We start from the raw sequence: 14,362 nt of genomic DNA, 5'->3' as shown, positions 1-14,362 counted from the left end.
TAGCAGCCTCCTCTGACTCCAGTCATACTGCTGCCTCATCCACACTTCTGCTTCTTTGGTAGGAACCACGGCTTGGCTACCATGCTTGCAGGGGAAATGAACATGGAGGATAGTAAAGGACAGTCAGCAAAGATACAGATGTATGTGATAATTTCATGCCACCCCACTGATTACTGTTGGAAATATCAGGAAAGTCCAAAACTCTATGCTTGTATATTTTAACAATGAACATTTTATTTTTTAAAGTCTCTTGCAGACTCTAAGACTTAAGTCTTTAAAATTTTTTATCCAAATTTAATCATGAAAATTAGTACCAGTATACAACCAATTGAGCATATAGCATAGAAGATAGATAGATAGGTAGGTAGAGAGATAATCTATATTCTATATATCTATATATGCATAGTATTTTTTTGGGAGAAATGAATTTGATAAATGAGAGATTAGGCTGGTTTTAAGTATTAATACACATGTCTGTGTGAATTTTCCTTGTTGGTAGAACAAAACAGAAGTCTACATCAATTCTGCTACTTTGTTAATATTTTTATAGATACATGTACGAAAACATCTTATGTATAAATAAGTACATGAAAGTTGAGGAATGCTTCTGTAATATTGTCATTTAATTGAAACTTCTTCGAGTTATGTGTCAAATACAGCAGTTATTGAAAATTACTTTTTATGATCTTTTGTCTGACAGTATCATCATATCCTCCCTCAATTTCATTCACAACAAAGATTAGAAAACATCTGACAAAGATTTGATTTGATATTTGATTATTAGAGTAATTCATTTTCTCAATACCATCACCAATATTTTGATTTGCCCTTTTGTCTGGTCCTCAGAAGTTTCTATAGCCTGATCAGTGTACCAAAATAAAATTTTGGATTTTGGTTGGGAGAAGAAAGTCAACTCTCGCAAAGCATATTACTTTTCTAAAAAAGATTATTAATTTTAAGGAATATTTTCATGTCATGTACCCCTGGAAGTTACCCAGAAACACAAATAGCTGATTTGAAGTCCACTGTTGGATGGTATGAACTGATTACAATTTCATTCTTTATGACTCTGACTTTCTGATCATGCCTTCCAGATGACATTTACATAACTCTCGTAGGGCTTCTCTCAGTAAATTTAGAAGTCATAGGGAATCTTCATCCTTTATTTATGTGCATCACTGTAAGCCTGGGCCCATTTGTGACTGTCAGCATGCAAACAGTGTTCAGGGAACATAGGACAAAATGTTCCTTGCCTCCACAGGTTGCTTACACAGTTTGAAAATCAATGTAAGAACCTCCAGGCAGCAGTAATGAGCAAAGCAGAATCCTAACAAAAGCTGAAAACTGAAAAGAGGCCAATTGAGATAGACTATTAGAATTTTTAAAGTTTTACAAGTTATACTGATATGTATTGGTGAGGTACAGTGTAGAACAGAGACATTTTTGAAACCGAAAAAGGATAGCCATTAAACAAAGATTAACATATTCTTCTCAATTATTAATTAGTAGGGTATCATGGCAAACATTGATGTTGAATGTGGTATTTGCAGCCAAACGTTGAGCCTTTTTTTGCCTGTGTCTCTTTTTTTCAATTATTCTATCAGATTTTTTGATAATTCTAAAACTTGATGTTACTTCTAAAAGTTTCCAGAATGACTTTGCCTCCCTTTCAGTCTCTTGAGTATGCTCTTAATTTCTGGTCTTCCTGATGCTCAGAGCATCTGAATTTAAAAAATCCCTGTTACATATGCCAGTACAGTTTTTTTTTCATGAATGTGAACTACTCAATTTTTAATATTGTGCAATATCTCCCTATGCACTAACTTTGCTTATATTTATATTTTGGAAGGTGACTAAATCCTGAAAGCCGAGTAAAAATCCACATGTATCAGGTATGCCAGGTGAAGTATAAACAATTACATCATAAAAGGACCATTTACTTTACCTAACAAAAATCTCACTGTAGATAAAACATCTGATTAACCTAAATGCAATATCATGATTTCTGGAAAGCTCACATTTTTAAAATCAAGATAAACCTTTTTTATAGACTGAAGTCTATGATCAAAATTTGACTGCTTCTAAGTGATGGATTTTTGAAGGGTTATTTGAACAGCAGTTATTTTAATGATATTTTTAGTTTGCTTATGTTTAACATTTTTCCATTACAACATAAATGAAAATAATGATTTTCAAGATGGCTTCAAAATGAACAAAACAACAAATTCAATTTAGATAATGCAAGTTAATAATTTAAAAGTTAAAAATTAATGGCAACAAAATGAGTTAGTAATATATGAATTGATATAAATACATTTACATTTTTTCTGGTATTGAAATTAAATGTATATTTAATAAGCATATATATAATTATATATAATTAAATATGTATATTAATAAGCCTGTATATATATATAGGCTTTATATTATAGTTATTTGTTGAAAAAGTAAACATATCCAATTTTCTTCTGCAATTTCAATTTCAATTGTATTTTTATAAAAAAATAACTAAGAGGATTAAATTAAAAACAGGCAAATGAGACTATTTTCCCAATAATCGAAGAAAAATGAAGTAGCTTTTGAAATTGTCTGTCTACAAAATCAATGACTGGAAGTAAAAAGAAAATTGCAAATCTTGTTCTGTTTTATGAGACAAAAGACTCTTCACTCTGAGAGCAATTCAGACTCTGCTGGGATAGATTCAATGGCATTGGAGTCAGAATACTGTGTTGCTCACAAATAGAAAATCCCAAAACCATAATTTTCCTTTTTGCTCAAGGACAAGTACTGAAGGCAAAACAATGTAAAAGGACAGTGCCTTACTCTGGGAGAGTCAGTGATGCAAACTGCTTCTCAAGTTGGCTGTGAAGTTTTGAAAACTGGTCAAATGATTTTTCTATCAGGCTTGTTTCGCTGTTGCTGTGTGTCACCTGGATCAGATACAGCTGCAGAAAGTAAATAGATAGAAATCAAAAGATGGCAATATCAGCCTGTGATACATTCTAAAACCTGATTTTATGTAAACCAAACAAAGGAAGAACCTTTCTGCAAAACATTATCATAAAAGCTAGGAGATGGATTTTGTAAAGGCAAAATTACCTATAAATAATATCTAAGAGTATCATAATCATATGTGCTAGGAACAGATTGCCTAATTTTTGTTGTTCTTGTGGACATTTTAATTAGTTCTTGATTTATACTCTTCCACAGGGCAGTAATTGTTCTCTTTGATGGTTCCCTACTCATAGCTCTTGTTGTTATGATTTTTCCTTGGAACATCCTCTTAATGACACTTCCACTTAAATTGTAAATTATTTTTCATTTGCATAGTAAAAAATTATGCTATAAGAAAGGCTGTGTAGCATAGTGAAGAGAAGTCTGAGATAAAGTCAAGTGATACTTAAGTCAAGATGACAGACTTTAAACTTACATTACTGGATTTCTTGCTGAACCCTAAAATTGTTGCTCTTTCAATCGACCTACTTGTACTCAGCAAACAGGATTCCTGAGGAAAAGTCTGTGAAGTAGATTTGGCAGGTCTTATGGCTGACATTTGTGCAAGTGTGTGGATCAAGTTATTCAATTTAACAGGGAAACACTCCAGACTTTCCTTTATTTTCCTAGAGAAATGTAAAAGAAAAGACAGTGAGTAACACTCCTCTGCCTCTGCTCATTTCGTTTATGATGTTTCTTTGTGTTTGTCAGTGTGAGGGGAAAAAGCCAAGAACCATGTATGTTTATTTGGAGCCCAACTATTAAATGTTATTTGTATAAACTTCAAGTTCGCATCTGGAGTTGTTAGCAAATAAACATACAAGAAACTCTTGTGATGAAATATAAAACTGTAGTTGCTATATTGTATAACTACATTTTAAAAAGACTTTGTTGTGGCCGGGCGCGGTGGCTCACGCCTGTAATCCCAACACTTTGGGAGGCCGAGGCGGGCGGATCATGAGGTCAGGAGATCGAGACCAGCCTGGCTAACATGGTGAAACCCTGTCTCTACTAAAAATACAAAAAAATTAGCCGGGCGTGGTGGCGGGCGCCTGTAGCCCCAGCTACTCAGGAAGCCGAGGCAGGAGAATGGCTTGAACCCGGCAGGCGGAGCCTGCAGTGAGCTGAGATCCTGCGGCTGCACTCCAGCCTGGAGAGACTCCGTCTCAAAAACAACAACAGCAAAAAAAGATTTTGTTGTTTATTTGGGGGAATTTTTAAAAAATTTAATTCCAGCTTATAATTATTTAAAATATTTACAAAATTCCAGAAGTTAAGTAACGCAAATTCCAAGAAGCCTAGTAGCTATTCCCATACTTTCTACCCTATTCTTTCCCTTTCCTTATATGTAAACAGTTTTAACACTTATGGCTCAACTTTCATTGTTTAATTTTTAATTTAAATTTTATTTTTGTATATTTTTGTGTTTTTCTATCTTTAAAAAAGGTAGCATACTTAAGTACTATATTTAACAGACACGTATTTTATATAAAATATTTTTCATTCTTTGATTTGTTTTCCTTTGTTTTTGGTGTTTTTATTTTTGTTGTCCCTGCTTTTTAAAGGTTTTTTTTGTATTTAAGAAAGTTTGCATTCTAATGGTGTAATAATTTATTTCTATATTTTCCTTTACCTCTTCTTTTTTTGTTATTTTTAATTCATTCTCTATTGAGAGCAATATTGAAATCAGCTAATACCTTCTTTTTTAATACTGTTTGTTCCCTTTTCTCCAGTGTCTGACTTGTGATATTACCCTTTTAATCTCAGTGAATACCATAAAGCAAACAGTATGCTTATTCTACTTTTAATTTGTACTTCCTAACCCCTACTTTCTTTTTTTATTTTCAGAGATAGGGTCTTACTCTGTTACCCAGGCTGGAATACAGTGGTGAGATAGTAGCTCACTGCAGCCTCTGAATCCTAGGCTCAAAGGATCCTCCCTCCTCAGCTTCCTGAGTAGCTAGGATTAGAGGTATGTGCCAGTATGCCTGTCTAAACCCACCTCCATTTTTTATTGACCTACAATTGTATAGTACAATTGAACTGTATCGTAGAGTATGTATACTAAACACACTTTTCAGTTTCTCTTATAACCCTCACTAAATTTTAAACTCTCTACCAGTCTTTATGCCCACATCTCTACAGTCACTTTGATTATCTGAAACTCATATTCCAGTAAATTCTTCAAGAAGTGCTCAAGGAAATAAGTTTCTGAATTCTTGTAAGCTGACAACAGTTGGTCTGTGGCCTTTATACTTGAAAGTTAGTTTGCCTGGATATAACATCATTAGCTCACATTTTCGTTTTGAGTGCCATAAAGCTATTCTATTTTCTTCTGGAATAAAGGATTACTATTTAAAACTCTGATGACATAGTAAATTATTTCCCATATAAGTGAGTTAGTCTTCCTGCCTACATGCTTGAAGGAAGTTTCTCTTTCTGTAAAGTTCAGTAGTTTTTCTAAAACATGCCTCTGTATTGGTTTTTCTGGGTCATTTTTTTGAATAGTGCCCTTTCAATATGTAATTTCAAATCCTTTCACTTTTGAAATTTTTTTCTTAAATTATAGTCTTAGTATTTGTTAAAATACTAAATATGCTATGTAGTTTTGATATAGTTTTATATATTATTTCATTTTCTTTTTTTCAGGGACTACTATTATATGTACATTGGATCTTCATTGCCTTTCTTTATTTCTTTTTTATTTTAAAAGTCCTCTCTGTTTTTACCTTCTCTCTTGAGGCATTGTGTGTTTTGTTGTGTTTGTTCATTCCCATGTCTCTTCTAGCTTACTGTTTGTAAAATCAGGTTTTCTTTTATTTCTTTCTTGGGTTCAATCACTTCCTTTCTGAGGTTTCCTAATTGTGGTGTATGTTGTTCCTTCATGTATTTATCATTTTCGTAATTTCTTTTATCTCAATTAAATATAAGGATACAGTTTATCCTTTTGGTGGGCATGTCTTTCTGGCCCATTTTTTTAAGGATATTATTTTCTTCTTATTTCTCTTTTTCTTGTTATAATTCTATATGACTTTCAACCATGGTCATTTTTCTTGTTCATTTCTATATAAAATGAGTATTCCTGAACTTTCAGGAAGGAGTAGAGGATTTTTTAGGGTCTGGGGCTTCCTTTTCTGTTGCTGTCACATAGTGATTTAAAAAAATGATTTTGGCCAGGTGCGGCGGCTCATGCCTGTAATCCCAGCACTTTGGGAGGCTGAGGCTGGTAGATCACCTGAGGTCAGGAGTTTGAGACCAGTGAAACTCCATCTCTACTGAAAATACAAAAAATTAGCCAGGCATGGTGGTAGATGCCTGTAATCCCAGCTACTTGTGAGGCTGAGGCAGGAGAATTACTTGGACCTGGGAGGTGGAGTTTGCAGTGAGCTGAGATTGTGCCACTGCACTCTAGCCTGAGCAACAAGAGCCAAACTCTTGTCTCAAAAAATATATACACATATAATTTCATACAATACATTCTGAGATATTTCTCCTTTGATCCCCTCCCTCCAACTTTTTCTGGACTTTGATTTTCCCTTTGCTAATATTATCTCTTGTCCATGCAATTTGGATTCTATGTCCAACAGTTTCTCTTCAGTGTGAGAGAGACCTTTTTCTTGGAAGAAAGCCCCAGTTAAAGTTGAGAATTCATAGATTGCCTAATCTTTTTATATTTGCCACAGAACCCTCACCCTTGCCTGTGAAATAGAGTATGCAAAAAGTACTTCCAATTTCAACTGCTTTTCTCAAATTAGCCTGCTCAGCTTCCAACAAATAACTGTTGACTTTTGGAGTACTGCTCTCAGGTCAGCCAGAGTACCTGTGGTTTCCCTTAGCTTCCTTCTATCCAAATGCTCGTACGACACAAATCTTGTAATTTAATGGTTTGCCTCCACCTGCTTTTATTGTACGGTTCTTAGGGTATACCTTGTTGCCTAGTTTTGTCATAAATGTTGTCCAAGCTTTTGGATTTTGCTATCCTGGTTGATTTGCCTGTTGTATGTAAGAGATTTAGGGACATTTAAAAACTTGGCATTTTAGCATATATAATTCAAGCAACACAGGAAAATATAAAGCAAAATGTGAAAGTTTCCCTGTTTCTTTTCTCCATCGGAGGCCAGTGCTTCTCCCCAGAAATAACCACTGTAAGCAGTTTGACATCATTCTTTTTTGAACTTTCTCTATATATTTGTGCAAACACAGAGACATGCAAACATACAGACATGCAAACACATAGACACACACATTGTCCTTATTCCTATTACATGCCAGGTACTATTCTAGTGGTGGGATTTAGCAATGAACAGAAGAGATGGAAGTTTTTCGCCCTTTTAGAGTTTGTATAATCTAAAATTCTGATAGTAATTAATCAAGTAAAAATATAGAATTTGATAAAGTAATATATATTATAAAAGAAAATAGGAAATAAGGAAAGGAAGTATGGGGGTAGATAATAGTTTTACAATTTTAAATAGGATGCCCACTGAAAAGTGCTCATCTCACTGAAAAGATGAGCTGAATGGTTTGACAAAGACTTTAACTTGCCATGAAAGTAGGCCATGGGAATTCTGATGAAATGCATTTTAGGCAGAAGCAACAGCTAGTCCACAAGCTCAGAGGTAGATGAATGACTAGAGTGTTTGATGAGCAGCAAGAGGACAGCAGTGTGGCTGACACAAAGTGAGTAGAGAAAGAAGGGAATCAAAGACCTAAAGGGCACAATTGCATAAGAATTTGACTTTGTGTGAGATGAGAGTTAGAGAAGAATCACAATTGTATGTAATGTTGCAATTTGTTTTTGTTAACTTAATATTTTACAGGGAAAAATTAATAGTAACTGGTATATAGTAAGTGATCCAAAAATATTTGTTGAATGACCGAACAATCTTTCTAATTCAGAACATAGCATTAAATCATATTTTTAAATGGCTACATGGTTTCTCCAAATATGGATGAATAATGTTTAATGTAACAATTTTTTAAATTGCAAAGACATTTTTTTCTTTACTGTTTAACTTTGTCCAAAACCAAGGGACTGTATATACACAAGCCTGTTTCTGGCCTCCTCATTTTGTTGCATTTATCTCTTTTTCTATCTCTGTGTCAGTATTACGCTATCCTAAATAGCTGGAACTTTATAGTACATCTTGAAATCCAGAAGAACGATTATTTTACCTCATTTTCTTTAGGGGGTTCTTCACTATTCTAGGCCCTTTGACCTCCTAAATATATTTTAGAATTAGCTTATCAAGTTCACCAACACACAAAACCAATAGGTAAGGATTTTGAATGTACTGTATGCAAATTACAAATCAATTTGGAGAATATTAACATCTCTATAGTATTAAGACATTCAGTTCACGAATGTGGTATATTGTTCTATTTAGTTTGGTCTTGCATATTTTTTGTTGGAGTTATTCTTTGGTTTGGCATATTTTGTATGGCATAAACGCTATCTTTTACTAACTTTTAATGCATATTTGATAATATATGAGTAGATCTTTAACTCTTATTAATTCTAACAACATATGCATATTCTTTTGAAATTTGTATGTACACAGTCATGTAACCTGCAAATAATGGTAGTGGCTGTTTTTGTCACTCTGCACGGCTAAGAGACGTCCACTTCAATATTAAATGGAAGTGGTGATAGCAACCATATTTGGTGTGTTCCTGATTACAAAGGAAAAACTTTCAATGTTTACTGTTAAGCGTAATGTTTTCTGTAGGTTTTTAGCTATACATTAATGACATTCTTTTCTATTTCTATTTTTTTCCTAAATGAATGGTTCTACATTTTATTAACTACATTTTCTGTATCTATTTAGGTGATCATATATTTTCTTTTTAATTTTTAAAATACTGAGTCTTAAATGTTTACTTTGTAACCACTTATTTTACTAAATTCTTGTTATTTTGATTTGCTTGTGTGTGTGTGTGTGTTAATTCTCTGGGATTGTATTAATTATTGTATTATTCACTTGAAAAAATAACTACATAACAAAGTTTAATTAGAGAGCTTTATTATCAATATAGAAGATACTATCTTTTCCCCACCATTAATGAGAATGCTTATCATTTTTAACTTTTGAAAGTATGATGCTTATCTAAGCTTGGATCTATTCTGAGTATACTAAAATTTTCCAGGAGGAATGGATGCTGAATGTAATCCAGTATGACTTTTCTGGGTTGGCGTCTATCAAAGTGATCATGCAATGCCTTCTTTACAACTAATCTGCCATGTCCTCAATGTTAAAAATGTACTTTGATTATGTTTAATAATTTTCCTTTCAATTTCATAAAAATTCAAGGCCATTTATCTTGTTCTGGTCTGAAACTTTTTTGAATAAATTCCAATTTTTTCCACTATTGTACATCAATTTAGGCCAAAACTTGCTAAGAAAGTTAAAATATGACTCTGATCCCATTATTCATCCCAGTGTTCACCATTTCTAAAGATGTTGTTTGCACTTGTGAATTTATAGGTACACAGTGCAGTACAAAACATTATTTCTTCATCAGCACTTTAAAGACATGAGGATAATAATAATAGTAGGAGTATAATATTAATCATGATTTATGGAGACTCCACCATTCATTCATTGAACAATGATCCAACAAATATTTACTGAACACATTTTATTTGCTGGAGTGAAAAGCTTTAGGGTGACAGCATGTACTCATTTCTCATGAAGATATCAGTTTTAAGTTTTGTGAATCATAAATTTTAAGTTTTGATGAACTCACCCTCACAAAATCTCAACTATGCCCAATATTCTTACATTGCCCAACAGTTAGGATGTAAGAAGGCTGAAGATGAAGGGTGAGACTTCATGGTCAGCCCATGGTTTGGGGGCAGACTTTCACTCAAATCCATCTCCTATCTCTCAGGTGTCAGACTTAATGGGTCAGACAAAACAGTGCTGTTAACTATGATTGGACTTGGGACTAGGGCTCTGAGTGTAGTAGGTTTCAGGCCTCTGTGAGGATCTAATTTATCCAAGTAATAGCTCCCTGATTTATTTTGTTTAATGGCAGTATTAGCAGGATTGTGCTTTGGATTATCCTTATATTACAGGAATAAAGCTGCAGCTGGGAGGATTTTAGCTCTTAAGTTTCCTAAGGGAAGTCTCCAAGCAGTCTTGATAAACACTTTTAACCCTCCCTTGCTAGGCACTATTCTATGTGCTGGGAGGTAAAGAAGAGAAACCAGATTTCTGCCCTCAGGAAGTATATATCCCTCGGCAGGTAGTACACTAAATGCTTCATGTTAATCTTTTCATCCTTAGAGAAGAGCAGTCAAATTATTTCAGCAATAGATAAGAAAATGACCAGGAGAAGTTAAATGCATACCAAAGGTGACATCAACTAAGAAGTAGTAACTGAAGAATTCTACTCATGTTTATCTGATTCCTTAGTCTTTGCTCTCACTGTGGATTTTAAAAAGCAAACAATAATTCAATTTTGTCTTTCAGAGAAAAATAAGCCAATAACTTGTGGAATTCTCAGGTGGATCAAAGGTACTAAGACAATGATCCTTTGATTTTTACATAGAAATAACCCTTAGGTAAAAAAAAGTAACATATTTCTATCTGCCAATGAACATAATCTAAAGGGACCTATAATAAGCATAAAATTTCTTAAACCTTAGGTCCTGTCTTAAAAAATGTGTATACATTGTATTCTACTTCATAATATATGCACTTTTTATATAAACTAAATATTTTAATTGCTTATCATCAGAAACAATTGCTTCTAACAGGTTTCCTAGCACTGTGTGTGTGAATGGGCAACTGAGTCTATCAGTCTCAGAAAACTGAGCTGAATCCAGAGCTCAGATCTTCTCTGTCAGGTTCAGCATCTAGGCAGATTATTTTTTCTCAAATTAAATATAAATTCACATTTATGTTGATATGTGACTACAAATGGCACACATTTTTCACTGCTTTATGAGCTACATCAGAATAAGCATTGAGGAGAGATGACTACAATGCCATTGGCAGTTGAACGAAGGTTCTTAGGCAACACCTGATGGAGATTTCTACGAGTGCATACTTCAATTTACAGTTTAAATTGTTCATATATTTGGCAGTTGGATAGAATAACTGTTTCAATGGTCAGTATCTTTAATAGTCACAGGAAAATATTTCTCATAAGGCTTCTGTGAAGGAATTTGCATGAGAACATTCTTTATTTTACCACTGATACTGTAAGTTTATAATATATAAATACAGGAAGAGTTGCAATTGACTCACCCCCCATGAACAAATTTCTTCATCTAAATCTCAAACTTCATTTCATTGCAGTATTCTGGCATGTGCAAGAAACACATTACTTTGTTTTTTTGTATTGAAGTTACTGACTGAGTGTCCAGCTTTACAAGTCACTCTTAATCATTCAAGGGGAACAATGAATTAATACAACTTTGTCATAGTTTCTTTTATTGCACAAAGAAAATCAGTAGTTCGGCATTGAACTTGTAATCTCTGAAATATATGACCAGTGCTTTCTTTTACTTAAGCTTATGAAGTATGCTTTCGGATAATTCCTATTTTACTACAAATTCATACTGCACTAAGTATTCAAACACATATTTTTTAAGCAAAAAAGTTTACTATTCCTAAATGAGCTCAGTGACAATCATTGCTAATGTATTCTCAGTACATGATAAAATGATTCATTTCTATGCACTTTTATTCTTAAAACTTCAAAATTGCACACATGGAAAAAGGAGCACATGATGATTTTGGTTGCACATGTATCTAATGTGTATGTACACATTTGACTCCAAACTTTAAAGTTGATATTCTAATCCTTTAAACAAAATACGATACTAAAAAGGATATGTCATATTAATCCTTGGGGCTTTGATAGCATGGTATGCCAATTTGAGAAACATAGCTGTAAGCATGTAGATGTTTTTCTTATGATGGTCTTTCAACTAATCTGAAGACACTAAAGTTACAGAACATTTATATTTATCTGACAGTCAGGACATTAAGAGTTCCATATGCAGGACTTTTTTCCATATGATTTGGCATAGTTGTGTCCTGGGAAGAGCACTCATTATGCAAGGAATAAACCTTGTTCTAATCTGTACTCACTAGGTCTACCCATGATCTCAAGAAAGTCATTGTTGAACAATTTCAGGATATTCAACTGTTGCATCTATAAAATGTAGTTGATGACTCATGCCAGTGATCTCAAGAAAGTCATTTTGAATGACTTCAGGAGACTCAATTGCTGTATTTATAAAACATAACTGATTACTAAACCATGCCATTTCCCAAAATCATTGATAGGATCAAATTAGAAAAAGTAGGAAAAGTCTTTGGAAATGAAATAGTATTAAGCAAATATTATTTCAGAAAATATACTACCAATGAGTAAAGAAATAAATGCATATGAGTCTAAAAGGTAGCAAACTTTACAAAGAGGGATACAAGAGAAAATAAATGTACAAATTTATTGTTAAAAGGTAACTGGCTTGTGGTGCTCTCTTGAACTCCTACAAGAGAGATATTAGGTAAGGATTAGAACAAGCAGCATCTTTAGCGTTTATTTTCTTATTTTCTTTCTTCTCCCCATCCCCTTTCTCCTGCTTTACAGTTTAGATATTGGCTTAAAGACTAACAAACTTAAAGGTCTTAGTTGTTTTCCAAGTTGAGGTTTCAAGACTTCAGAATTCATGCTACAAGTTCAGCTAGTCTTACGTAAATGTCATCACAGGCACCAAACTGCATTCAAACAAGAGTTTTAGGCTCTGTGGACTTGGCTGGGAGTGGATCATTCTTTTACCTTTTTAGATAGATGCCTTATGAAATTGACCAAATCAGAACAAACTGAATCAAGGAACCAGTGAAGGGTTGATGGGCTAGTCTTACTATGAATAAAGTGATATGCCAGTGAAATGATATTCCAGTTTTCAGTTCCCACTCCCAAAGCCATCTTATTTTATTAATGATATTAAAAGGAAGTTGTATGCAAAGCAAAACAATAAACCTTAACAGTAAAGAAAAATCAATAGTGATAAATGGTGCTATAGTTAAGGTAATAAAAATCTTTAAAATGTGAAAAATATGTTTTAAAATAGTAAACGATTGTAGCCTAATTGCTTGTTAAATCACTGGTATATAGTAATTGTATGCAATGCGTAGGGTCAGAAATACCAATGGGGATTAACAGATACACAGCGCTGTTGTGCATAAAACAGCTGTTGGGAAACAGCGCCATCTGGACTATTCATCTTTTTTCACTAATGATTTTTGGTACTCTTGGTGGGTACATTAAACTTTTCAAATGCTTTTAACCTTTAGACTGATAGTCTCCTGAAGAGTTTACGATATCTTTTTTCAAAGCTTAACAGCTAAGGTGTATCCTGACTTGGAATTTAGGCAATTTAGGCAAATTCTCAGTTTAATTCATATAATTCAAAAACAGCATTTCCCCTACTGCAGAAATTTAGAACAGCAACCACACTATCAAACATCATAATGACTGTGACTGGGCCATGCAACTTAGGAAGTACAGATATTATAAGTGGTTATATCTGCAGTTAAAAATAGTTTATAAAGTTAATTTAGTTCAGGTTTGTTATTATAACTAAAAATAATGGGAGACTTTCACAATGAGAGGAGAAATTTCTACTTGTTTTAATTTACATTTTCCTTTGAATCTACTTTCTTATTTACGAAAAGCTGGACTTCTTGATTGTTATTTTCTCTTGGTTCTGTGTCCCCATCTCCCCTTGGTAGTGTTTATTTCTGTAGGTATCAATTGTTAAGCTAAGACAAAGGAAAACATTGGCTCTTATTTGTGGAATTATAACCACAGTTTGCATCACAGTAAAAAAAATAAGAAAATTTAATGATAAAAGTATACAAGGATTTGCATTTCCATCTCATGTGCTATTTCTCAGTTTTGAAGAGAAACAAGATATAAAATCATTGAACTATGTTTTAAGACATTTGAGCATAAAGAGTCTTGTCTCACACCCTAGCCATGAGAAATAAATGAGGAACGAGGGGAACAAAGAATTTCTGAAATTGAGTCTGCAAACCTTCAGTGGTGCAGGGACTCTGCCTCCTGTGTCTATGATGTGGAGGCCAGGTACACTCTCTGGATGCCATCCACATTTCCAATGGCTTCAAAGTTGTACTTGTTGGATGGTCACTGTGCCTATTCTGCCTAATGGCCCCTCCTAAGACTTCCCTCACAGCTCAAAGTTCACAGAAGAAGCTCTAGGCTATTTTTCTGTGAAAGGGTGGCCTATGACAGGAATACGGCTGGGCAACGAAATCCACTGTGGCTTCGCATGAAGGAACTTGTCCAGTAAGGACAAAGACAACTAATTAAGTCAAACAGTTTG

General features: G+C 33.7%; 1 protein-coding gene across 1 annotated transcript in view; it reads right to left on the bottom strand.

The window, feature by feature from the left end:
- PIK3C2G (phosphatidylinositol-4-phosphate 3-kinase catalytic subunit type 2 gamma) overlaps window positions 1-14,362 on the bottom strand; it is a 379,881-nt gene that overhangs the window by 89,456 nt on the left and 276,063 nt on the right. Inside the window, exons 26-27 of the mRNA XM_054443284.2 lie at window positions 3,431-3,620; window positions 2,824-2,945 (exon numbers count right to left, since the gene is read on the bottom strand). Coding sequence (XP_054299259.1) covers window positions 2,824-2,945; window positions 3,431-3,620 — 312 coding nt within the window. The remainder of the gene's footprint in view (window positions 1-2,823; window positions 2,946-3,430; window positions 3,621-14,362) is intronic.

This window comes from Pongo pygmaeus, chromosome 10 (genome assembly GCF_028885625.2).
Source record: "Pongo pygmaeus isolate AG05252 chromosome 10, NHGRI_mPonPyg2-v2.0_pri, whole genome shotgun sequence".
Lineage (NCBI taxonomy): Eukaryota > Metazoa > Chordata > Mammalia > Primates > Hominidae > Pongo > Pongo pygmaeus.
This window is presented reverse-complemented; position numbering and strand designations above follow the sequence as displayed.